The 27386-nt window shown below is 43.6% G+C and overlaps 2 protein-coding genes across 5 annotated transcripts in view; both read right to left on the bottom strand.

Annotated features, from left to right (window-relative positions):
* Positions 1 to 223: 223 nt before the first annotated feature.
* Positions 224 to 16521, bottom strand: AAR2 (AAR2 splicing factor). Of its 4 annotated transcripts, none has more exons than XM_039864249.1 (5): positions 16434 to 16521; positions 16111 to 16175; positions 12959 to 13767; positions 9440 to 9669; positions 224 to 1571 (listed from the first exon to the last, which is right to left on the bottom strand). In XM_039864249.1, exons 3-5 carry the CDS (start codon positions 13713 to 13715, stop codon positions 1404 to 1406), a joined length of 1155 nt encoding a protein of 384 aa, XP_039720183.1. In that variant the 5' UTR covers positions 13716 to 13767; positions 16111 to 16175; positions 16434 to 16521; the 3' UTR covers positions 224 to 1403. The 4 variants fall into 4 exon arrangements, with proteins under 4 accessions (XP_039720183.1, XP_039720184.1, XP_039720186.1 ...); XM_039864250.1 differs by having other exon boundaries at positions 16111 to 16264; positions 16434 to 16472; XM_039864252.1 differs by having other exon boundaries at positions 16437 to 16455.
* A 5397-nt stretch (positions 16522 to 21918) lies between these two features.
* The window catches only part of EPB41L1 (erythrocyte membrane protein band 4.1 like 1), a 120320-nt gene continuing 114852 nt past the window's right edge, over positions 21919 to 27386 (bottom strand). Inside the window, exon 19 of the mRNA XM_039863716.1 lies at positions 21919 to 22912. Within this exon, the coding sequence (XP_039719650.1) occupies positions 22904 to 22912 (9 nt within the window). The 3' untranslated portion in view covers positions 21919 to 22903. The remainder of the gene's footprint in view (positions 22913 to 27386) is intronic.

Here is a 27386-nt window from a genome sequence, read left to right as displayed (position 1 = left end):
AATTTGGTTATTATACAGATACAGGGCCTCAATCCTCCTGTCAGGTGTGTCTGTCTTGGAAGCCCCACTGGTAACAGGAGGCAATGCTGGCTCTTGCTTCCTCCAGAGACTGAAGAGGTTGGGCAGGGTCTCCTAGTGCTTTGTAGGGAGATATGTCTGTGGACAGTGGCCTGGCTGCTCTGGGAACTGGGCAGATTAACTGTGAGAGATTCACACAAGGGGATTTAGTCTCAACTCAAAGACTTTAATGTACATTACGCTCTTGAAAAAACATCTCCAAGGAAACAAGTAGAACCAAAAGTCTTAACCAGCAAGAATTCTCATTCAGAAACCTGGTGTGAGCTGCAGCCTTGGAAAAGAACACAGGGACTCTGATCATAGTACGACAGCTTGAAGTCAGGGTGGCAGGGCCTGTGTGCAGGATGGGCATGCCCTCAGGACTCCCAGGAGACTGAAGCATCACTCCTCTTGTGGTTGATAGCTCCACAGAAGGACTGGAAAGACCTAGGCTTACTGGTTATCCTTAGAACTCTGAATAAAGGCCCAGGATTCCAACAGGGCCAATGAAGCCTGTCCAGACCAACAATTGTTCTTTGTTTTGTGAATCTCCAGGTCATCAAAAACAGACATGGTGGCTCTGGTGAGGAATGGGGACATACGGAAGTACTGCCAAGTCCCACTTCTGGGTCTGAGGCTTCAGAATGAAATAGATGGGAGAGGCGTGGCACCAGCAAGGCCCTGGGGTCAGGGGACACAACAACCTTGGAAGATTACTCACTGGGACCTCTGGATAGAAGAAAGGGACTTAGCTGGAGAAAGCAAGAGCTGATGACTTGTCAGACTGAACTCAACTGTCTTCTGTGTTACACCCTTCCCAACCTGGGGCTCCTGAGCTGTCACATGCCCATGTTTTCTGTGATGTATCCTCATTCAACAAGGAGCAGGCAGAAATTCTGCCTCATTTCTCTACTACATTGTTTAACTTTTAAGAAGTCACCTGACACTCAGGCCCCTCAGCAGTCCAGGGTTTGTTTTCTAACCATCCTGTGGAATAAGCCATCAGTTCTCTTGGGCTTTTGGCTCAATTTCTTCTCATTCAGAAGGAAATAGGTTGCTGTTGAGGCTGGTCTCTCCCAAGACCTCTATAAGAACCCATGTGGAATTCAGTCTGGTTAGCACCAAGGCCAGGCTGATGGGGAACCTACGAATGTACCTTCAAGATACTACAGTCTCTTTGGCACTGAAGGAACTTATTTATTGGTGAAGGAGAGAATTCTGGCTCCATCTTTGCAGAACCTGGTGGGGCCGCTGCGCTGGCAGGTCCCAGTAGGAGGGGGCAGAATGGAAAGGCCAGGACTGCAGCTGTGTAGGAAGGGATCGTCCCTGGCTGACAGCATTCCCGGTTAGCCAGTCTCCACACCCTCAGGGAGCTCCACCACCACCGGGGCGCAGTCCTCCGGCTCCGCCTCGAAGTCCCACCGAAACTTCTTGGTCAAGTGAGCTTGGAACTTTTCAGCTTTCTGCCTCAGGGTGGCATTAACGGCAACGCTGCGGGCGGAGGAAAAGAAAACCTACAGAGAACAGAAGATAAGTCACTCCTGAGAACATAGAAGGAGCTGAGAAAGCTGTGGAAATTTACTCACGGTGCTCAGTTCTCTGGGGCAGATAGATCAGCTGCTGGTGGCACAGGCCCAGGACACCTGCTGTGCTCTCCCCAAACCAAGAAAGAAGGTCCAAACCCAGCTGAGAAGCTGAGGCAAGACTAGAAGGGAAAATTTCTATCTTGGGCAGAGGTGCCCCACTGAGTAAGGCCAGTGGCCATCACTCCGGCCCTGCCTTCTGAAGAGATCTACTTGGCACCGTAACTCAGAGTAAGAAGTAGTAGCTACACCAGCTAGTACTAAAAAAGCTTGGGGGACTTGGAAGCCCCTGGATTCCATAAAGTCTCAGGCTCTAAGCCAATGAGGCTGAACTGCTGCTCTAAACTAAATGGCCCACAGGCTGCCAATCTGAAGTTTCTATTCCCCCTAAAAACTATCTTTGATGTTCTTTTTTAAAAATTGTGGTAACATATACATAACACAAAATCTATCATTTTAATCAATTTTTTACATTATCATTTAAAACACTGTTAAATATACATAACACAATATTTACAATTTTTTTTTAACGCCTACAGCACCTGGTGGTGGGAGGTGGATAACAGCTATCCTAATGGGTATGAAGTGGTATCTCACTGTGGTTTTGATTTGCATTTCCCTAATGATTACTGATGTTGAACATCTTTTCATGTATTTGGTTGGCCATTTGTATATCTTCTTTGGAGAACTGTCTATTCAAGCCTTTTGCCCAATTTTTATCAGGTTTTCTTTTTTGTTGTTGTTCAGTTACCGGAGTTCTTTATATATCCTGGATATTAATATCCTATTATGATGTTCTTTTTACTTCAGTTTCATCTAATATAAACATGGGCAGGGGAAAGAACAGTAATTTTTTCTACATCTGCAACTCCATCTGGATTGTTCAATCTGGATTGTTCTAGATCCTAACCCTTTCTAAAAATAACAGCAAACCCATTACTTCTTCTCACACTATTTTACTGTTTTCATAGAAGTTTCACAGAGTATCTCAATGGATCCTCAAAATGCCCTGGGAAGACATACTAGAATGCCCACTTTTTAGAAATAGAGCCTGAGAGAAATTAAATGACAGGACCGAAGCTATCCAGAAAGGAAGTAGTTTTTCCTAGACTACCCATCGGCTCCCAGCAGGACCACTGGACAGACACAGGAGCACGGGGGTGGAAAAAGCTCTTTGATCCACCTTCATGCCAAAGCTGGCCCACAGACCACCATGGAAAGAAACTGCATTCCAGGGGCCTTGACCTAACAAAGGTAACGACAGGTGTGTACTCTGCGGCTGATTCTTTGGACAACACCCCTCCCACCTGTTTCTCCATTGTCTTTCTGTGAGCAGGAGAACCAAGGCTCATTTTCAGTGGTCTGTGGAGCCATTTTGTTGTAGTGGTAGGAGGCATGGAAGTGATGGGGGGAACGGGGTGGAAGCAGAAAGGGAGTTACAGAATTTGGTTTCATTAACTTGAGAACCGACTAAATACAGGAGTGGGAAGCATAGCCATAACAAAGTATCAGATCAATAACTAATTAGAGGGGCTGTGTGAGCTTGGTGGCGAGAGCAGCGGGGAAGCTGGCGGCCTGTCTAATGGAGCTCACCCTGGATAATAAAGCCCAGCTGAACTCTGGCGAGGGAAGCAGAGAAGCCTTATTTCAAACAGCATTAGTTCTGGAGGCCCTGCACACCCACAAGTCTGTCCCCAGAGGTCTTGGGGAACCCGGTAGCTGAATTAGCAAGACTCTTCCTGTTCTCCTTCTTCAGCTGGTAAATTGTACTACTCTCTACACAGCCCCTCCTCTACAGCCATGTTGAACAGCTGCCCAATTCGCTACTGCCTCTTCTGTGCCTGTACACACATATGCTTTTCCCTGTTTATAATACTCTTCCACCCATTTTACCTCCTTTGCCTAGCTAATTTCTGCTAGTAGCTCAGGCTCAGCTCAGACATCACTTCCTTTAGGATGTCTTCCCAGACCAAGTGCCCAGGGTTACCTTGATCACAGCCTCAATCTCAATTAAGTAACAGTCCATTTACAGTTGAGCTCTTCCAAGAGATGAGGAGCAACTCCAAAGCATAAGTCTTTTTCACACCTGCATCCCACATTCCTGGCACAGAGTCTGACATATAAAAAAGGACCAATTAGATGTTTAATTATCAAAAGAATAAGAAGACCACAGGTTCTAGGAGAATCCATTTTGGTTCACTTTTCTACAGTGCCTAGTACCAAATGGCTCAGTAATTATGTGATGATGCTGGACAGAATAAGGAGCTCATCTTGGGGAGAGGTGGCTTATTTACCAGGCCCCTGCATACCATCAGTTCACAAGCCACCTCCTCGTGACATGCCTCTTATAAAAGCCCAAGCTGAAATGAACTGCTCTAACCTCTGTACCCCTAGCATTGTGCCTGAAATGCCTTCCCTTATGGCATTTCTCACTCACACTGTGCTTGCATGACAATGACCTGCGCTCCTTAAAAGTAGGGAATGAATCCGAATTATCAATGTGTCCCACACAGTATATCATCCAGGGCCTTGCAGAGAGTTAGGGCCCATAGGATATTCACTGAAAGGATAAGAATGAGATGTAGGGATTGCCCTGCATTTGGCAATGGCCAGCAGTGAGAGGCTGGAACAGGCTAGACTCATAATCATCACTCATCCTCCCCATCAATCTCTCAAACAGTACCTGGTAGTAAACTCAATCAGAAGCAAGTATAATCGAAGCCTTCAGCCAAAAAAATAAGGCTTCTAATTTGAAAAGTGCTTTGTCCTTTTTAAATAATTTGTCACTCTAACCTTTACTACAAACATGGGATGTAGGAGGACAGGAAATTACTATTCCCATTGTATAGATGAGAACAGTGACAAATGCTGAGCAAGTGATAAATGTTGAGCAGGATCCAGTCCAAGAAGAGAAATCTCAATCCTTTTCTCCTACTAAGACCTTCTTGTGTTGACAAAGATTTAATGCATCCTTCATATTTTCAGCATTGCCCTGTGGGGACCCAAGGAGCTTGGAGACCAGGTACTTCTGGAAATGTCCTCTCTGTAGGCCTCCAGGATTGAGGACACAGCCCAGTTTAACTTTTTTTTTTTAAACAACTTTATTGAGATATAAAGTGTTCGATTCATTTTCACAAATGTATACACCCATGCAACCACTATGATATAATCAAAATAGATATCCTTGTAGTTTTTTCTTTTGGTATCCAGTTTTATGAGTTTGAAGGACCATATACTATCAAAATCATGATACTGAACAGTTCCATCACCCTAAAAAACGCCCTAGTGCTGCCCCTTAGTGGTCAAACTCTCCCCTTATCCCTGGCCCCTGACAGTCACTGATCTATTCTTATTTTTGTCCCTATAGCTTATAAACTTGATATTTTAAAAACTCACAATTCAGAAAAGGAGATGTTTAGACAATACCTAGTTTTCAAGCAATAATTTACTAAAAGCATACTAATTGGGTATTTTTTTTAAAATATAAAAAAAGGTATTACTACTTTTATCATTAAGTCTGTGTATTCTTAAATTGTAAATTACTTTAGTCAGAAACGTAAAAGCTTTCTTTTAAACCCAAGTTAAAAAGAGTTCAGTCAAGTCACCTTGAGAAATTTAAAGCATCAAGGTAGGTAGCTGAGTCACCATCTTATCCTACTTTTTGGCTAGACAAAAAAGATGTAATTTCCTAATTTTTTCAATTCCCAAATGACTATTCAACTTAGAATGAAACTAGCCAGAGGTAGAACATTTTATTTTAGCTTGCAGAAGAAAAGTGTTAAAAGCAAGACTATCACTTCATAATGATTACCAGGAAAGTGAAAAGCAGTAGGAATCTTATCTTCTGAGGTCAGTTTAAAGAATTTGGGATGTTCATCTGGGGCTCTAATATATGAGAGCCCACCACAAGCTTTAGAATCGAAGCTCAGCCTTGCCATCCACTAGCTCTGGTGATCTTGGGCAAAATTGTGTGATCTCTCTGATCCTGTTTCCTCATCTATAAACTGCACAGTAAGTGTGCAAAAGTGTTAGGCTCCTGATGGCAGGAGGTACAGGTAGGTGAAACTGATCCTAGCTAGTATTATGACAAAAATACGGAAAAATACTATTATGACAAAAACATATCAGAGCCAATGTTTTCTCTCAAGAGTTAAATATGGACACTGGCATTTAGAATACTAGAAAGAAAAAAAGCTAGAAGGCATACATGGCCTATTGTAACTAAAAGTATTTTAAAAAGCAGGTTACGTGACTGTATGCCTAAATGCTATACAATCAGCAATAAGAATCTTTATTTTGAACATAACTTACTAACACACTATTAAATTCAGATTATTCTTTCAATGGTTTTAAACAAATTGTGGTGACTCAAGTTGTTTTAAATAAAAGAAAAAACTGTATCTATTTTTGTAAAACAAATAATTTTTATTCAAGCTAAATCCATGGGATTTGTAAAAACCAGTGGCATCTATTCAAAAGGGCCTTTAATGGCAGAGGCCATTACATGGCTGATTTTATACAAGCTAATGTGGCTGCCTTTAAGTGCTTACACATACAAACACCAGTCTCTCTCCATGGGTAGTAGCCATTTAAGCTCCTAAGTAAGAAAGCTAGTTCTACTTACTTGACTACCTGGGGGGAGAGCAGGCGGCTGGCTGAGGAAGGCTTTTATGGGCTGATTCATTCACTCATAAATACCCTGAGTGAGTGCATCCATGTGGGGGGACTGGATTCTCACTGCCAAGATGGCATCAATGTAATTCTCCATTAAAAAGAAAAAAAAAAGCTTTGTAATATCCTTTCTTACATCGTGCCATTGAAATCTCAATCATCTTTCAAGCTCTTGGTCAAATGCCCCTCTTTGCAAAAAGCTGTTCCTGATCCTCAGTCCCCTCATATCTCAACTCCAGTCTGAATTAACCAATCTCTCTTTGGTGTTCCCAATGTCCTTTGATCAGACTTTACTGTTTATACCAATCATATTAGGGTCATCTATTAATATTGCCACAGGAATTATGCACTCTATTCATTTAAAAACATCCAATAACATAAAGTGTGATAAGTGCTAGGCTTCAACTCGGTGTTGAAAATAACCAGATGAACAAAAAAAAACTTTAGGTAAAAGCTCATGGCTCAGTGGGGGAAGTCAGGCAGACAACATATAAATTTCAGCAAGTACAGCCTATGCAATATAATAGTGACAAGTACAAAGCAGGTTAATAGTATGCAAAGGAGAGAGATCAGGGATGGCTTCGCAAAGAGGTATGCCTTAGGATGAACAAGTATGTACCAGGCAGGGGGAAAATCGGGTTCGATTAAGAAGGCATGAAACAGTTAAGAAGGCATGAAACTTCACACCTATCAGTCATGCCAGATGGAAAGTTCTTGAGACCTGCTTAAAAAGTGTAAGGAGCAGGCCTTGTGGGGGTTTCACAATATTGTACTGGACACTTTTTAAAAATGTTAAAAGGGTAGACTTCACATTACGTGTTTGCCACAATTAAAAACAAAAAATAAAGAAGGCATAAAGCAGCATGCACGTCTGGGGACTTGCAAGGAGACCACTATCGTTGGAGTTGATGGGGGAAAACAGAGAAAGGAAAGAGAAGCTGGAGAACATGTTAGAAGCCAGAACAGAGTAGGCCCTGTGATCCATGTTAGGGCTGCAGAGAAATAGAATCAGACGTGCACTTTAGAGCAGCAACTCAGGTGGCAGCATGGGAGACAGATGGACTGACAGAGGTAGGCATGGAAGCTGACAAACTCTGATGTAGTCTAGATGAGACCAAAGGCTTAGTTTAGGGAAGTGGTACCACGGCAGAACTGCCTTCTAAAACGCTTCATGCTCTCTCGAGTTATTTGGTTAATTCATTTGTTTACTTTCCCACCAAAATATAAGCTACAAGTCAGGGACTCTGTCGTGCTCACAGCTGTATATCCAGTCTTAGAACAGGGCCTTGTATACAGCAGGTGCTCAGCAAATATCTGCTAAATCAATGAACAAATCTCTTAAGGGCAGAAATCCTGGCCAATTCATATATGTAACCCTTGACACTTTCAGGAGGATGTTGTATTTAAAGAAAAGATGCTCAAAAACATGTGTTGATTTATTTTTTTAAAGGCACATGTCACGGATTTTTCCAAATAACAACATCAAATTTTCTTGGTGAAAAGTCCAAAGATAGAATTCTTCCAACCATCAGCTTTGCATACCCCACCTGGGCATCTAGCAATCAAGCTGGGCCCTTTCTGCTTCATAAATCATTGCTGCCAATAATGCTTCAGCAATTAGAGCTCAGCTGTTGGTTGTCCGGACAATGGTCCGGACAGCCAGCAACAGTGTGGCCTTCCTATGTTTGTGCGACAACATTAATGTACATCATGAGAACTGCACATATGCCTGTGGGGCTGCGGCCACTGCCAGAGGTGAGTTAGCAAGCTGATGTCTCCTACTCCTTTGCAACCCACAACCCCGTAACTTTGGGGGGTGAGATTTTTCCTGCAGAGGAAGAATAAAGAGATTTAATTTCTCTATTATATTAAGAACCAATAAAAGGGCAGTTTTATACCTCTTCTGAAGTGAAATACACCAGGCTTAAGCCATCAGCTTGACTGACTCATACCCACAAGTCCTCCAGTTGCCAGAGTTTTAAATGAGCTGCCTGCTCATGGAGACTCTTCCAACAGTATGTTGGTTTTAGAAACGTGTTCCGTACCTCTGAGAAACAGGCATGATGGTACCTCCACTACTATCCATAGAGAATTCTTTTGAGGAGATCTATACTGTATTCAGTACATAGGGGCGTAAGCACCGGCCTTAAACCAAGACTCAGGCCTGGGTATGAATCCTGACTCTGCCACTTCCCAGCTATGCGACCTTACAAAGATGACTTAACCTTTGAGTCTCAATGTTCTTTCTTTCTCATTTGTAAAATGGAAATAATCTTCCCTTACAGTGCTTCATAGAGGTTAAATGAGGAAACACATGTAAAATGGTAAACATGGTACCTGATACTCAACAGACATTTAATGAATGTTCACTCCTTTCCTTACTCTGTGTGGGAGTGGGAGGTCAGTGAATAGCCAGCCACCTTGTAAGGAGCAGGCCTTGTGGGGGTTTCACACACAGGGAAAAGAAAACAGCTCATGGAACACAAAATATGGAAACTGACAGCTTGCAGCTTCTGCCTCTTCTATACTTGAGAAAGTTACAAAATGTGAGTGACAGAGGCTGTCCCATAAAGGAAGTTAATCTGTTTGCAAAGGGAGGAAATAGCACAGGATGAAGATTGTAAGTTGTTTGAAGCTTCTTCCCTAATTACCACTCATAATGAAAATTTAATTGCCAAGTTAAAAGCAAATTTCACTTTTTCTGACAGAGAATCTCTGCAAAAACCAGCATATTTTGTTTGAACAGGAAATCAAAGTTACTTTAATGCTTAAATGAGATCTAAGGAGCTGCAGATGTTTCCCTGGGAGCAACAAGCTTCCAAACTCTGTCCTACTGGGTTGCAGCTATGGCTACAGGGAGTAAGAAAAACTGTTTTGAACTGAGTAACTCAAAGGGGTGGAGTGATTAAAATTCCATGTACCCCAGTGCAAGGCACTCTGGGGGTGAGAAAAGGAGAGGGTGGTACAGAGGAACAGTTTCTGGCATCAAGGAGCTTTCAGTCGAGTAGAAGAGAGAGAAGTAGTAAGCAGCCTGAGATTTAGAAACTAAAAATTAAGAAAACTTTGGGTTATGAAAGAATAGCAAGAAACAAAAGGTAACCCTCTTGAGGGTGCAAAAGACTGCTCACCTGTAAGGTGCTGGTGAGGAAGTTGTTCTGGGAGACAATGTCCACAAAGAAGTCGGCAGGGATCTCACCAAGCTGGTGGTACAGGATGGAGATGAGGTTGATGTAGAGGCTGTGGTGCTTCACCATGGCTTCCTCTGACCGGCACAGGAGGTTTAGGAGCCGCTTCCAGTGCTCAAATGCCTCATACACATTCCCCAGCAGGAAGCACACAAAGGCAAACTGAAGTTCACCTGAAAGGTACAGAGAGGAGACATGATCCTGAGGGAAAGGAATACCAGCTGACTCTACAGGGTGGTCAGTTCCACTGGACCTCAGCAAAGGGTGGTCTTTTCTCCTTGTCTCTCTTGCAGAGCGTAGCATGGGGTCCTGCATCAAGCAGGTGCTCAACCAAAGTTTGCTGAACTGCTATATATTCAAGCCACAGGAAATCAAACTGTGGTTTTGGATTTCTGTAAAATCAAACTATAAGAGAAGAAATATACTTAGTATTTGCCTGGTGTTTAAAGAGTTTACAAAACGTGCCTGTGGATATTATTCTAAGTGGATCCCAAACCTGGCTGCCTATCAGAATTACTAGGAGAGTTTGCTTAAAATAAAGCTGCCCAAACTTCACTCCCAGAGATCCTGGCTGAGGATAGATAATGGGGCCTCAGTATTTGTAGCTCTAATTCTGATGCAGATGGTCTACTCCAGGTCAGGAAAATGCTATATTACACCACGAAATCCTTGGACTAACTCTTCAAGGCAGTCAGAGAAGGTGGTATTTGCCTCGTTTTATAGATGAGGTCAAGGGACTTTTCCAAGGTCACACATGTAATATTTGGTGATGTGAACAATGGAAAGATAAAACAGATTTCTTATTGGGTAGGAACCATTCTAGGGCCTCCCAAACAGAAAAATTCATGAGTACTCATTTCAGGGTTAGCCTGCCTGCCAGATCATTTTTGTTTAATACCAGGGCTCTGTGATTTAATCTCTAAGAGCGTGTTGGCGGCTAAGAGCATGGGCTCTGGAGCCAAACTGCCTGTGTTCAAATCTCAGCTACACCACTTAGCAGATGTGTGACCTTGGGCAAGTTACTTAATCTGCATATGCCTCAATTTCCTTATTTGAAGGTTGCAGTGATGATTAAATGAATCAATATAGTACATGTAAAGCATTTAGAATAATATACAGCACAAACTAGCACTCAAGAAACATTAGTTATTGTTCCCATATTTCCACTGAAAGCCAGTCTCAAACAAAGAGAACCACTGATCCAGAAGCCATTGTCCTTGGACTAGCAACTGGGTCTCTTGTTGCCAAGATATACTATTGCCAATCAGAAGTGTTCTCTCTGGCTTTAAATTTTTTTATTTTTTTAATTCTCTGGCTTTAAATTTAATGAGGGTTTCTGTGGGCCTACATGTGAGCCATAAAAAGAACAGATGCACTCAACACCAAATATCTCTTCTAATGCTTGGTGTTTGATCTCTGTCACCTCCAGAGACTTGGGAAAACTAGTTCCTGTCCCTAGGCCTGTAGAATTAAGTTTTATTTGTGTGACTAGCTAGCTATTGGGTCTAGATATGCTGGACATTTGACTGATATTTTCAAAATACGTATAGTCAAATTTCCTTCATATGATCGATCTTAATGATGTGCTTCTTCAGTCAGCTTTTCCTGGTTAGTGTGAAAATATAAGCTTATGCTCCGAATTTAGGGCATTTATTTAAATTCCTGCATTTCTAGCCTAGTCTAAAATTAAATTGAGATCAGAAATAATTTCAAAGAGCTGTCATGAAGATACAAAGTGATCCCTGCAACAGACCTTTGCATAAGATTACTCTGAAGAACTGAAATGTTTAAGAGGTAGAAAACATGATTTCAGTTCATTTTTAAGCCAGAATTTCAAGTGTTACTTATTAAATGAAAATACTGTGTAGTGCATTAAGAAGCCTCCTTAAAAATGTCCCTTTTTATCAGCTGAGCCCATGATATAAAAGGCCTTATATTCAAACTTCTCACTGATCTTCAGAAAGAAAAATATGCAAATACCTAACCTGTAAGAGAAAAAATATAGTTGTTAAAGATATGATGTTTGCTGTCACTAGTAATTGAAAAATATAGTTGACTCTTGGACAATGCAGGGGGTGGGCCGCTGACCCCCTATGCAGTCAAAAATCCACGTATAAGTTTTGACTCCCCAAAAACCAAGCTGTCCATCTGCAGGGGATTGGTTCCACGAACTCCCTGCAGATACCAAATTCAGCAGATGCTCAAATCACTCATATAAAATGGCACAGATCAATGCATCCAGTCGGCCCTCTGCATCTACAGACCCCCAACTGAGGACTGAAAACAGTACAGGTTATTTACTGAAAAAAATCCACATATAAGTGGACACACACAATTCAAACCTGTGCAGTTCAAGGGTCAACTGTAAATTGAAATAAGACATCATTCTCCAACCATCCAGTTGGGAGAGGCCTTTGCTAAATTGCCTTGTTGAAGGTAATGGGCAATGGCCTCCTACCCGCTGGTGAGGATGTACAACCTTCACTTAGTTGGCTGCATACTCTGATCCAACAATTTCAACCCTAAACATATGCAGAAATACACACAAGGATGTTCACTAGACGACACCTGTAATAGGGAAAAGAGGAACATCTTAATGGCTCATTAGCAGAAGGTTGGTTCAATAACTATGAGACTTAAGCAGCCACTAAAGAAAAGTAACTGCTTCAGTAACATGGAAAAATGTTTATATTAAAGTAGGTTACAATATACTGTAATTCTGTTTTCATAAAAAGTAACATACACATGAACACATATAATTGTATTTTAAAAAGACTAAAAGGAAATACAAAGAAATATATAGAGAAAAGCAAATATATATATTGTTTATGTGTGTATGTGTGTATATATCAATATCTATATAAAAAAGATGGAAAGTAAATACACCAAAATAATTATGTAAAACATGATTATTTCCAGGTTGTGGGAATTAGAGTGAATTTTATTTTTTTTCTATTACGAACATATATTATTTTTATAAGGTAGAAAAACAACAATGAAAACTATGATGATTTTTTTAGACGTCACTGTCCTGGTCTAAGCCAGTAGAGAGACCAACATCTTGACAGAGTCAGGAACAAACTGAGGAGGGAGGTGGGAGGCCTGGAAAAAAGCAGCCCTTTCACCACTTAGCCAAATCCTTTCCTTCTATGGACCTCGACCTGTAAAATGAGAGGCTGGGTAACAGCCATGATTCCCAAACACAGGATTATCTACATCAGGTTCACCTAGGGGTCGTGTTTATTACACAAATAGGCAGACAGCTAAATTGCTGGAGCCCTGCTACAGAACTCTTGAGGTAGTATCCAGGAGCAAGGCCTGGACATCTGTATCTTTAATAAGTGTATTGGGCATGACTGCCCCCTAGGCAGGTTTAGAAACCACTGGACTAGATAACTCAAAAGTACCCCTACTACATACCCCTCCCTTAGCCCACTCTCAAAAAACTCTGTTCCTCCTCACCGAGCACATCCTGGGGGCTGCTGGGGAACTGCTTGCTGAGCACAGTCTCCAGGGCATAGCTCAGGTCCATGCTGTGCCTGGTTATCTCTGCTGGCGTGGCACCTGCCGGGAACATCTGTGTGGGCAGCTCTGAGAAGCGGATCTCTGTCCCAGCTTTGGGCTTCATCTCAGGCAGCCGGGCCAGGCCTTCCTGGTAGCTTTTGCACTCAGTGCCACAGCGGGGTAGATTCTGCCCCATCCGGTCCTTGGTATGCTTCATGGGGAGCACAGGCAACACCTCTGAGAAGGCGCAGATCTGTCGGCTCTCAGGCTGCAGCTTCTCCATTGTGGCCTCAGTGATGAAGTTGGTGAGTGAGATCCACTTCTTGAGCGTGGCATATGGGTAAGGTCCCAGGAACTGGTCCAGCTCCTGGAGGTTGGCCCTCATAGCCTCCACCTCATCCTCTGGGGCTGGGGATAAGTCTACCTCTTCCTGGACCGCATTCCAGCGCAGGACGATCAGCCCCCGCTGCTGCAGGCTAAGGAAAAAGCCCATACGAGGGCCTACCTCCCTGGGATTGGCCTTGTCCACAGAGCTGTAGTGGAGGAAGTGGATGCCTGGTGGGATCATCTTCACGCCCCGGAACTTGGGCCCCACCTCCCAGGAGTTGTAGTCAATGCCAAACTCTGTCCCCTTGGGCATATTCAGGATGACCACAGTGGCCCCTTCAAAAAAGAGGCGCTTGGCAAGCTCAGGATCCATCTGCATGGCAGCCATGGGACCAGTGGTGGGTGACCAAAAGGAGAACTCCTCTTGTCTTTCAGAAAAGCTGAAAAAGAAAGAAAATAGAGTTCATCAGAACTTAGGGAGGAATGTTTCACTTGCTGAGCATCCTCAATGTGCCAGATATTGAATCAGACCCCTGACATAATTATCTCCCTTAATCCTCACTACAACCCTGCATCCATTTTATAAATGAGAAAAACGAGACAGAGAAGAGGATTTTTGAGTTTTGGTTGAATGAGCAAGAACGCTCACTTCACAGCTGGAAAGACATCAAAGAGAAGTGACATGTTCAAGGTTACAAAAGGACACACAGGTCACACAAATCAGAATCAGGGTACCCTGCCCTCCAGACCAGTGTTCTTTCTGCTGTACACTTGGGACTGCTCTCAGACCTCTCTCTCTCTCTCTCACAACAGAGGACGAAGATGGAGATAGCCCGGATGGCCCATTCTAAACTATATCTCTGCCTAAAATCTATTGCTGGAGAATCCCAGAAGAGCTGAGAAAGATGATTAAATCAAGCATAGACCCAGTTTCCCATAAGCCTCAGGGAAGACCCAGAAATGAACAGAGTTGGAAAGCAGATGTTCAGCATCTAAAATTCACAATAGATTTGGGAAGTGAAGAGCATGTCAACCACAAACCTCCCATTCTCCTTTTACCTAAAACCTAAAGTCCAAGGAGTGAAGCAACTTCCTAAAGGGCCCAGTCAGTGGCAGCTTCAGACCACTTGCCCAGAATGGATTCAGGTGGCATGGCTGGCCTAGGACCAGTGCTTAGAAGAGAAAGAGCTCAGAACATTTATTTTACCCACCTCTGAACTATCTGTGAGGACATACTATAAAACTTCTGTAAGCAGACAGACTCTGCCTCTATAATATTTATGAAGAATAGTTCCAACATGAACTAATTTAAACCAAACAATTATCTAACCTCCTAGTCCTAAGACACCTACCTATTCAATTCAGCAAATAATCACTGAATGCCTGCACTGTGCCAGGATCTTTACCAGGCACTAAAAAAAAATATCCACAAAGTAAGACAGGCACTTCCAATCTAGCCAGACATATGAACAAGACCCCAAAATTTCACAAAGAGAAAGAGCCGCCTGTTTAATTCTTTTTACTCTTTTTATTTTGAACAAACAGTGAAAAATGGAAGACCGGCCCTTTCCCCAAAATGTTAAGGGCATAGTTTACCGTCTTAACCCAAAAAAACACTACAAATGACTCTCACTCTAAGTCAGCATTTTTTTTCAAACTTCACATCACAACTTGTTAATGGCTTAAAAAATCAATTTAGAGTCTCGACCAGCATTAATTTTTTAAATGAAAAGAACAAAATAAAAACAATCAGAACACATCGGGAGTAGAATAAATAATATTGTTTCTGAAGTTTTGTGTGTCTGTACATACTCTTGGTTGTGACGTAAAATATATTTGTTACTGTAGGTCATAGTCAAAAAAGTCTGAAAGTCACTGCTCTAAATAATTTATATCGTCATCTTCCTATTCTCAATCTTGAATTCAGAAGGTACTTAATAAATATTTGCTAAATGAACAGCTATTGCATTTATAATTGCTCATCAATTAGCCACTTTCCCTTGGCATCTGTGTGTTCCTTCTTGATAATGACATTCCTTTCATTCTCATTCCACCAGCCTGTCATTCTATTCATTATATCTTCAGCAGCTGGCTCAAGACCTAGCACAGAGAAGATGCCCTGGAATGCAGAAAGTCACATCCACCCAACTTCTCTCCACCACCTCCTTAATCCAAGCTACCATATCCCTCACCCAGAGTGCTTGCCCCTCCAGTCCATTCTCCATCCAAAAGCCAGAGTGACCTTTTCAAAATGCCAATCTAAGCATGTCACCACTTACACTTAATACCCTCTGAGTGGCATCCCATGTGGCTCTTGGAAAACCAAAATTCTTACCATAACCTACAAGGTCTGCATGGTCTGGCCTCTGGCAACACCTCCAGCTTGTTTCATACCATGCTTTCCCCACCCCCAAGCTCTGTTCCAGTCACACTGGCATCTTTCAGACCCTCAAACAAGAGACTCTTGGATAGAAAACCCCTGCCTCCCCTCTTTGTCAAGTCATTTTTCTGATCTCAGCTCAATAGTCCCTCCTCAGTAAAGCTCCCTTGACTGCGAGCTGGGTCAAATCTCCTGTTATATACTCTCACAGCACCTTGTACCTTTTCATTTTACTTTTCAAGGTTGCAATTTTGCCAATATTTAATAGAGAGCTGTCTCCTCCACAAGACTTGAGTCTTTTTGTACCTCTGGCACATATCAGACGCTTGATAAACATTTATTTAATAAAACTGTGAAACCCATTTTGTAGTTAATAAAAGTTCCGTTTGGGGAAAGAACTTACTTGAAGTTAATAGAGAGTAGGAAAGAACCAGATAGGGCGCAGCCAAGGTCTCCGGCCCCCAAGTTCTAAAGTTAGGGAAAAAGCGAAGTTACTCTGGGTGCCCAGGAAGTACTGGCGACGGTGTCTTTGGTGACGGTTTCCCAGGGAGAAAGGCCTGCAAAGACTTGAGGGTCCCACCACCAGCCCACAGATCTGGGCGCGGCCGTCCAAGCGAGGTGGCCTGCGTCAGGGCACTCCGCGATCCCGAGCTGGGAAGAGGAGTGGCCCAGCCAAACAGACAACGAAAGCGGAGAAGTTAAAACGGGCCAAAAGGCCGCACTCACCACCTTCAGCCTCGCCCCAATCTCAGGCACCGCGGAAACACGCCGGAAGTTTTACCGCTTTGGTGCCGGACAAGAGCTACAGGAAAAGCAGTCCGGCAGAGCTCTCGGTCGCGAGAGAAACGGTCCGTGCCTGCAGGTTCCTCCCCATAAACTCTTTTGCATCGGGTTACTCCTTTTCACTCCTGAACCGTGGATGATAACTTTCGTCAAACTATGCATTTTATATCCCTCTCCAGAAACACATCCACTAACCATGGGACCTTTGGTCTCAATCAGTCATGGTCACCGAAGCTGGGGTCAAGGTCATGGCTGGCTGCTTAGTAGAATCAGAGGCTCCATGGTCTTGGTCAACCATTCTCTACCTGAGTGAGTGTCACAGCTGCCCATAATCCCTCAGTCTCAGCTTCTAACCACACTCAGGCCTAAGAGACAGCCTTAGAAACCCGGCTCCCAGCTAAGAGAAAACCAGTCTCAGCAACAGTAGTCACCACATCAGTCTCTCCCAGTGTCATCCTGTGTCCTCTGGCAGGGCAGGGCTAATCTGATATTTCAGTCAGGTTGTAAAAGTGCCCTGAGGGTGGGATCCTACCTGTCTTGTTCTTTACAGTCTCCTTGGAACCTGATACAAAACCAGGCACAAAGGCTCAGCTCAGTACATATATTATGTATTTAATTAATGATAGTAATTTGGTATTAATAAATGGCTCCTATTCGGGGTCCTAGCCCTGTGCTGGGTGGTTGTATCAGTCAGGGTCCAACCAAAGAAGCAGAACTAATAGAAGCTATATATTAAGAGATTTATTGCAAAGAATTGGCTTATGTGATTGTGAGGGCTGGCTCTATATAAGTCCTAACTCCATAAGGCAGACCATTCATATCTGATTTCTAAACCTTACACTACCCTAGTAAGTAATTTTAGCATTCCCAACTTACAGAAGAGAACACTGAGGCTCAGTGAGTTTACACAGCCAGAGAGTGGCAGAGCTAGGAAGCAAACCAAGGTCTGACTGCCTGTTCTTGTCTCTGTGCTGCTGTTTCTTAGCTTGTCTGTTATAATTCCTAGTGACAGCTGGACACATCAATCTGTCTCCGTCAAAATTCATCTCTTAGTGGTTACAGACTAGACTGGGCCCTGCAGTCATGGTTAATCACAATGAGCCACTGCAGGATTAACCAGAGATGGCCTCCATCAGTCACAGTCATGCGTGTCAATCTCAGCCTGTCATGTCATTTCCATTTCCTGCATGAATAAGCTCAGCTCCTTCCTAACCCCTCCCTATTCCCAGTCTTAGGTGCTGAGCTCTTTGTTCTGGTCTCACAGCTCCCTTTTCCAGCGATCTCACCATCTTCTCAGAGACTCCAGGGTACTGTATTATGTGCATGGAAGCTGTAGATGGTGGCCCGGGAATCCACCTTGTAGGTTGCATGTCCATCCAGATCAGATTTCTCAATCCTGGTACTATTGACATTTAGGGCCAGAAAATTCTTTGTTATGGGGGTTGGCCTGTGCATTGCAGGATGTTCAGCAGAGTTCCCTGGCCTCTATCCACTAGATGCCAGTAGTCCCCCTCAGTTGTGACAACCAAAATGCCTCTAGACATTGCTAAATGTTCCCTAAGGGGCAAAATAACTCCACCCCCCTCGACGCTGAGAACCACTGATGTAGATGAAACAACCTCAGGTTATTCCCAAGCAGCAGAAGCTGACCCTATATTAGTGAGAGATGGAGATACAGATCCAGGGTGTGTGGGGACCCAATGTTTGCAAACCAAGTCCTATCGTAGAACCCCAAGGGTGACATATAGCTAAAGCAAACCTACTGGGAAAATTCAGGTAAGGAGTCACAAAGTTAGGGAGAGGGTTAAAAAATTGCTTTTTACTACATAGCATTTTGTATAATTTAATGAATTAGTTTTTAAAAAGAAATAGTATTAGTCTTGGAAATTATAGGGAAGTGCTCTGTATTTAAGTTTTTAAAAAGTATTTAGAATGTTATGTACAAAGTAACTTCAACTCTGGGAAAAATACATGTATGTGGAGAGTCTGGAAGATAATGCACTGATTACCAGTGGTTCTTGCTTGTGAGATTTCGGGCAATAAAGAAAGGTGATCTGGGGTGAGTCACTTAGTAGAATAAAAAGGAAAGTGCTGGTACACGCATTTCAGGTAGTCCAAGAGGTGATTTAAGTTTTACATGAATTATGAGATTTTAATTTAAATATTTTTGCATTTTTATAAAGCCCTCCTTTCTTTGGCAAGTGACACTAGTTTTCCATTTGCAGAAGTAATATAATTTTTTTTAAATAAACTTTTTTTTAAACCAAGAGTCAATTTAAAGAAAAATGATAAATCAATAATAAGATAGGTGGCAAGTACAAGAATACAGCAACACATGTGAAGGTGGTGGACAAAGGCTGAGTTGGAGATTGCTGTGTATACCATCCACTAGGCTCCCACGGATGGGGTTGCAGGAAGAGCCCCCATTGTAGGTGCTCTTCTTTCAGGATGAGGAGGGACCAGGCTGTTCCTCCATACACCGAAGTCCTGTGTCCTAGTGTCCGTGTGCCTGCTGCTCCTGCTGCCTAGAATGCTCTTGCCCAAGTTCTTCACCTTCCTGGATATTTCTCTTCGTTTGGCTCAAAAATAACCTCCCCCAGGGAGGCCATAACTGGCCACTTTATTTAAGGTGGTCTCCTTCAGTGACCATTTGCCCCACCCCACCATGCATTTCCTTCCTGGTGCTGATTACTCAGGAATTGTCTCCAACTGCTTGTCTATTTTGTTGTCTGTTTCCTCCACTACTCTGTGAGTTCCTGGAGGACAGGAACTTTGTCTTATTTGCTGTTGCATCTGCAAAGCCTAATGCAAGATCTGGACCACTTTGGGAGCCGCAAATATTCGTCCAATGAAAGTGTTCTAGGTTGGGATCTCTCCACAACAGTTTTAAGCTTTCTCGAAATGCCCACATGGACTAATAGTTGACAGAGAGAGGGGGAGAGGGAGAGGGAGAGGGAGAGGGAGAGAAGGGAGAAGAGGGAGGGAGGTAGGGAGAGAGAAAGGCGCTAAGACAGTTGTGGTTCAGCATCAAACACATTTATTTCACTTTTATTGAGTATACAAGAACAGAGAGCACACGCATACAGCACAGAGCACTGAGGTGGGGGAGCGCAGGGACCAGAGAGGAGAGAGGGGTGTGAGTAAAAAGGAACAGGACAACCCCATCACCAGTTGGTTAGTAGGTCACTTTAAAATTAGAGTGATGTTGCTCATGCAATTTCAGGCCAGTCTTGGAATGTGCTCGCAGGATTCAAAAACTGAAACAGGTCCTGGCGCTTCCTGTACCCTCAGATGGAAAAGATCCCGAGAAAGCAAAATAAAATGAAAATTTATAGGATGGCAGAGCGGAAAAAGATCCTGGAGAGCATCTGGTTTAATCCTCCTCGTTTTATAAATAGGGAAACTGAGGCCCCAAAGGGGGCACAGGACTAGCTCAGGATGGCTATCCAAAACTCCTGACTGCCCTCTGGGACTTTTTCCACTATGCTACATCATCTCCTGGGTGGAGAGGCAGCACAGAAAGGATGACAAATATTAAAAAGAAAAAAGGAAAGGAAGTTGAAGACAGACAAGACAAACATCTGTATTCTCTATGAAGAAGAGGATGTGGAGGAAACAGTGCCCTAGATTTCAGCTTTGCAGCTCCCTTTCTCCCTGGTGGCACTGCCTGCCCCTCCGTGGAGGAAGGTCAGAGCATCTGTGGGACAGAGATCTCCACAAACCTCGGCTGGCCCACGAGCTAAGCTTGGTCACTTCACTCCTGACTGAAGCCATATGCCCAGGGTCTGTAGGCAGGTGTAGAACCCAGAGAAAATACTCTCCCTCTGAAGTGTGTCCAGGATGCCTGGTTCCAACAAAGACAGGAGTGCCTGAGCCAAATTCCGGATGGCCCAGAGAGGAGCCACTCCAGCTCTTGACCCAGAAAGAGTGGGAGTTCTCAGGTTGAGAAGGGCTGGAAGGAAGTTCTGTGGCGTCTTTACCACAGTTGTAAAATGAACCTGGTGCATGGAAAATGTGCTGTCACACTCAGGGAGTTAGAGCAGATGACAGGGCCTGCTCTGTGGGACTCTGCCATCTGAGCCCCAGGTTCAGGGCTCCCTGCCCTCTCTCCATCCCATTTTTATCCGCAGAGGCAGACTATTCTGATTTCTTGTCCTGCCTCAGGTCAGCACCAGGGAAGCAGCTAAGCATATATATCCTCAGGGTAACGGAGAAGCAAGCCCAGGCTCTCTGGAAGGCCTCCCTGGGCAATGTCCAATAACTGGAGAGAACGTGGAAATGCTCTGAGGGGCCAGCCACAGTTGGAAATGTAATGCTCATTCAGTGGGCTTCCCAGGTTCCACCCCTCCCCCCACACTCTCTCCTTCAGTCCAAGAATAGAGCCTGGCACAAGTAGATACTCAATGAATACGTGTCGAATGACTTTATCAACTGCTTTAGAAGCAGGATTGGAGAGGTGAGGTGGGACTGAGAAATTAAAGTGCAGTGGAGACAGGCTCCCTCAGAAGGGGATTCACCGAGCTCAGGGAAGCAGCTTGTGGCAGGAAAGCCTGGGAAAGCCCCTGTGTGCTAAGCTTTTGATCAGGTTTTCCCAAGGGCTTCTATGGTCTCGAGGCAATTTTTGGGACTCTGAGGGCACAGGCGCAGATCCTGACTCAAGGAGAGGTCTCCAAAGCCGGGGTCTTATGCATCAACGGAGACTCTGAGCAGTACCACCTTCCATCCTCAGCTGGTTCTGGGGTAGGCGAAGCCTTCTGGAATGCACTTTTGACCTACCAGGTCCCTCCTGTGTTCATGGTCTCTACCATGGCTGCTTTGGCTCAGGAAGAAGAGAATAATTCAGACAGAATACAGGAGTGGTAAAGAAAAAGAGCTGGGAATTTTCAGACAGCCAGGTCAAAGCCACCATCTATTGCAGTGGCTAGGGGCATTGCCTCCCGTAGGATGGGGAGTTAGCTATGACAATTCAGTCAGGGAAAGGCAAGACGTGGCAAAAAAAAAAAAAAAAAAAACAACCCCAAACAAACAAACAAACAAGCAGTGGACTGAAAACTGAGGCAAGTCTCTAACTAGGGAGCTAGGGGGACTGAGCCAGGGGACATTCTGCAGCAAAATCCTAACTCTGGACCCCATTCCTGAGCACAAACCAGGCCCTGGCTGCTACTGCCCAGGGGAAAAGGCATCTTGGACTACATATCTGTGTTTCTTCCTTCTTGCGAAACCCCTGCCTCTCCTTTTGGGGACCCTGCCCCTCCCCACCAATCAACCAATGACAAACACCACACACTGTATTACTACACTGAACTATCAGCTCCTACTGTGAGCAACCCACAGCCAGAGTTTGGGTCCCCTTGGCTGGGCGAGTTCAGTGAGATCTAGGAACCTTGGAATACATCAATCACAGTCAGATAATTATAAATTTTAAATGTCAGCTTTATACTTACCAGCACTGTTTATTTTAATATTGGTTTCCCGTTATATGTAATATACATAACTTAAAAGCACATCCATACAAATCTCCTACAAGCTGCACCTTCATAATGAGAACCCATAAACACACAATGTCTACTTCCCTTCCTGTGGCTTGGTTTTCTGTTCTTGCTTTCCCTCTTTCTCATTTCAAGTGAGAGTCATCTGCAGTGGCCCTCAGCAGGACCAGGACACAGAGGGCGAAGGGTGCAGGGTTGGGAGAGAGGGAGGAGAGAGCCCAGACAGAAAATGATGACAAGACTTGTGAGAGGGAGAGGAGGTGGAAGAAAGGAAGGATTTTGCAGCCCAGTGTCAAGACCCAAAAAATAATAATCCAGTGTTCCTCCTCCTCCTTTCCAAGTGGGGAATTTCCTTTCTTTCTTGGAAAACAGTTGACAGTGCGTGTCTTGCTGCTGTGACTTATCTTGCTTTGCTGCAAAAGGGTTTTCCTTTGCACTTGAGTAAGTGGGCAACAGACGCCGGAGAACAAATGGAATGTTTGTCCACTAGATGTAACGTGCAGAACCAGGGTCGTACTGTACTTCTATGATCTTTGTGGTCTGGCTTGCTTTTGACGTTCCGCAGGGCTTTGAAGGGGAGAGCAAGAGATTATTGTCATTGTAATTTTTTTCCCTGAAAAATCCCACCAATTCTTCAATTTGTCTGCAAAGGAAACGTAGGTGTTCAGATGTTGGTTGTTGCTGTTGGCCAACTGCTCGGCCAGCCCTGGCAGCAGTGCAAGGACGCAGTGTTTCCTGTATATATATCTATATCTATATATATATATCTATATATATATGCTTTTCCTTTCCCAGTCTCTCATCAGTGACAGTACGTTGCAGCTGGGACGTTGGTGTTGAGTCGGAGAATCCAGAATGAAGGCCCCTTCTTAACGGTTCTCTGGCTTGGGTTGGACCAGAAATGCCAGCATCTCTTCACGGAGGTCAGGATTCCTGGACCCAGAGTCGTGGGGGACACAAAGGAAGGAGGAAGACAAGAAAAGTTAGTAACTTTTTGTCACCTATCTTTAAATACATGGCAAGAGGCTGTTTTAGCTAGCCTTTACCCTGTGTCTTTGCTAATGGCTCAGGAAGACGTAGTGACTTGTCTAAGGCCACACAGCTTGTAAGTGACAGCTGAGAACTGAACTCCCATCTGTCTGATGCCAAAGCCCAAGTGTATTTGCTTGTTTGTTTCCAGGGAGGTGGTGTATCTTCCTTTGGCCTGAAAATTTGTCCAAGTTTCCTTTAATGCTGAAAAGCTAGGATCAGACTCGTTTCACTTTTTCTTCCTATCATCTCTCAGTTCTAAGAAACATTTAGTCATGATTACAGAAGTTGTTTGTTTTTCTTCTCTGTTCCCAAGAGGCCTGCCGTGTCCTGGAGATTTAACCCCAGAAAGCATTGTTTAGAAAAAGAAACTGGAGCCTGGATCCCAACACAAGTTTGACTCCAAAACTTAGTGGTTAAAGGTATAAGCTCTGCAAAAACTGAATCCTGAGTTCAAATCCCACTCCATAGCCTACTAGCTCTGTAATCTTGGGCAAGTTTCCTAACCTCTTTAGACCTCAGTTGCTCCCTCTGTAAACTGGGTACTACCACATTCAAAACAAGGATCGGCATACAGTTAAGTGCTAAATAAATACTGGCTGTTCTTGTTATTACTACTGTTGTTGATTTAACCACATACTGTTCTGATCTTGAGAGCAAGGACTGTTTTTTACTTATCGTTGTCTTTCTAGTGACCGACACTATGCCAGCACATAGCAACTACTGAAAACTATTTAACAGGTGGCATATCATTCCTGCCTTTTATCACTCACATATAATACAATCATATAAATGCGATCCTTCTCGGCTCATTTGACAGACAAGAAAACTGAGACCCAGGTTCAATGACTTAGCAAGTTGGTTAGAACCTAAGGCTCCTACTTTGAAACAGGTCAATTATTTTTTTCCCCATCTAATCAAAAATTTGATAGTAAGAAAGCTCTCAGAAGCTAGGTAGCTCGGTGAATGCCATCCTCTTGGCTGGCAGGGTTTAGGAGACAGGTCCTGTCTGAAGGAGGCAGGCCAGTGGGAGATGATGGAGCAGAAGTCACACATCTGGCCTGCGAGGATGCAGAAAAAAGACTGTGAGATGAGTGTGCTTTCCACACTCACAGCAAGAACTTCAAGGAGAAAGAACTTCCAGAAGGAAGGCTAAATCAACTGGAATAGGGACAGATGTTTCTGGAGGATTCAGGGAGAGAAGAGAAGATGAAGACCAGCAAGATGGCCACCCCACATGGAAACAGGACCTGGTGTAACAGGTTGGTGGTGGTAGTTTATGGTATGACTTACTGAGGACTCTCATCATCCCTAAACATGGGAAAACCTCGAGGGACAGGAAGCAGGTTCACAATGCTGAGCGCCTTCTGTGAGACACCACTCTGGTAGTCACTGCAATGGACTTCATGTTTATGTTCCCCACCCTCACCCCCCTGAAATTCAGATGTCGAAGCCCTAATCCTCAAGGCGATTGTATTTGGAGTTGAGACCTTAGGTCGAAGGGTGGCACCCTCACAAATGGGATTAGTGCCCTTATAGAAAGAGACATGAGAGAGATTATCTCTTTCTCTGCTCCTGGCCATGTGAGGACATATACAGAAGATGGCTGTCTGCAAACCAGGAAGTGGGCTCTCACCAGGAACTGAAATGACTGACATCTTGAACTTAGACTTCCTAGCCTCTATAACTCTTGAGAAACAAATGTGCATTGTTTAAGCCACCCAGCCTATGTTATTCTATTACAGCAGCCTGAACTGAGACGGTCACAGGTCTTTGTTTATTATCACAGCTCCAATTTATAGATTCACGCCATTAACTCAGACAAGAAGACTGAGGCCCAGGGAGGTTCCTCTGGGCACACCATGATCATGGTGTTTCTGGCTCCAAAGCCTGGGTATATTCTTTCTGCTCAATTTTGCTACTTCCTGAGGATTTCTGTCTGCCTTTTAACTTTGCTCATTGACCAATAAAGTCCCTGCCCTATAACTCAGTGGAAACAGGATTCCGGATACATGAGATATCTTCAAAAGCCCATAGACACCAGGGACATCTAAAGAATATAGTCTTATAATTTATTCTTCTTGGTTTGTTACAGCAGTCCAAACATGCAGCATTTTATTAGCCTACATTGAGTCAATAGTAATAATAGTCATAATTAGTTTTATTGAGCACTTACTATGTACCAGGCACAGTGCTAACTGCTACATACATATGACCTCAGTAAGCCTGTGTGATAGAGAATATGAAAAGTCAGTGTGGTGGTGAGGTTTCTACTATAGAGCAGATGTGGAGTCTAAGAGACGAAATCTGACTCTCTAATTAATCCCTCATGCTCCCAGCTCTACGACTGTAAAATGAATGAGCAGATAACAGTATGTATGTCAATTGTATAGCCAGGTGCCTGAAATGGAGTAAGAACTCCATAAATTATAGCAGTTTGTTACTACTATGATTAGCATCACCACCTAGCTGATGAGGAGACACATCTGAGAAAGTTAAATAACTTGCTCTACGTCATGTAGCTAATAACAGGCAGGACTGAGATTTGAATCCAGGACTGCAGGACAACAGAGCTCTTCCTTGGAGTACCAAGATGCGTCCATCCATTAAACCAACATTTTCCAAGCACTTTAAAAGGGAGTTTTCTCATTCAGAGACCTCTCCCCCAGAATCAGTGTGTCTGACTATATGGTGAGAACAAATAGTAAAGAATGTGGGAGGAAAAGGCAAGGGAGAAACATCCGCCTCTCCAGGGCAACATAAAACGGGTGACCTTTACAGAAGGATCCAAAAGAGAAAGAGAGAGGGTGTACGATGGTGCATGGGACAATGGCATCAAAGAAAGAACTAAAAGAGGGGCAAGAAGGTGGGAAGGAGACAGCCGAAGGAGCAGCGAGGTGGGCAGATGTGAAAGAGGACATGGTGGTGGGGTGGGCAGGTGTGGAGGCTGGGACAAGAGCTCTGAATGGCCAGGGAAAATGGGAAGGCAGGAGCCTGGGGGACTGGCTGAGAATGCTCCAGGGAAGATGAGGAGGAATGAGACAGGGAATGGGGAAGATATGACAAACACACAACAGACACTCTTGGAAAGCAAACAAACAGCCAGAAGACTATAACTGGATGGGGGAATGCCCTCATCTCTTCGTTTTGCAAATGAGGAAACTGAGTTCCCATGAGGGAAGAAACTGACCCATGGCCACATACCCAGTCAGTGGAATGGCAGGGACTGGAGTCAGGCCCCTGGATTCCTAGCACAGAGTTCTTTGCATCTGTGGCTAAACACCTGGTTGCACATGGACTTCCTAAGGACCAAGGTGTAAATAAAGATTCCCAGGTCCTGGCCTAGTGCTTCTGAACCAGACTTTATGGCAATAGTCCTCTATCATCTATATTCCCCAGGTGATACTGCCAGCTCAGCACCAGCTTGGCACTCTACCACTCTGAGATCTGGGGCGTAAAAATCAAGAATAATTAAACAACTGAAGGGAAAGAGGTGACAGTCACGTGCATGAAAGTCTGAGGAAAGCTGGAAGTTAGGCTCCACCCATGGTCAGTCTACACTTCTAAACCAGCACCGTCCAACAGAAATTAAGAGTTTTTAATTTTTAATTTTCTAGATTATAGATTTTTCTAGACAATATATTTTCCAAATTTTCCAGATATTTCTAATTTTCTAAATTTTGTAAATAGAAAATGTTAATTTCCAAATTAAAATTCTAAATTTTAATTTTTATTAAAAACAGTAAAAGGAGAAATTAATTTTAATCATATATTTTACTTAATTCAATATATCCAAACATTATCATTTTGACACATAATCAATAGGAAAATTATTGAGATATTTTACATTCTTTTTTTTTTTTCATATTAAATCTTCAAAACCCTACATATATTTTAACCTTAAAGCATCTCTCATTTCAGATTAGCAAATTTCGAGTGCTCCACAGCCACGGGTGGCTAGTGGCACCTATATTGTAAGCACAGGAAAACTATTTCCATCATTGCAGAAAGTTCTATCGGACAACACAGTCCAGATCAGAGTCTGACAATCTTTCAAAGTGGCAGGAAAATGTTTCAGTGCTTTTTCTTCTGACGCAAATGGGGTGGTAATCAAAGGAAGAGAAAGAAACTCTTGTATCTTTCTAGAAGGCACTGTTTTCATTTATCAGAGAAGAGGGCAAAAGGAGACGTGCTGTTTGTGAGGGTCTTTGAGATGGGCTTTTTTTTTCATCGTGATACAACATGTGACATGTGTCAAGAGCACAGATCTAAGTGTAGAGCTCGACAAATGTTTACATATGTATAAACCTGTATAACCCACCCAACTCAAGAGGCTGCCATTTCCAGCACCCCAGAAGGCTCCCTTGTGACTCTGCAC

This window comes from Pteropus medius, unplaced genomic scaffold (assembly GCF_902729225.1).
Source record: "Pteropus medius unplaced genomic scaffold, Ma_sr-lr_union100, whole genome shotgun sequence".
Taxonomy (NCBI): Eukaryota; Metazoa; Chordata; class Mammalia; order Chiroptera; family Pteropodidae; genus Pteropus; species Pteropus medius.
The sequence above is the reverse complement of the archived record's forward strand: the minus strand, read 5'-3'. Positions and strand labels throughout refer to the sequence as shown.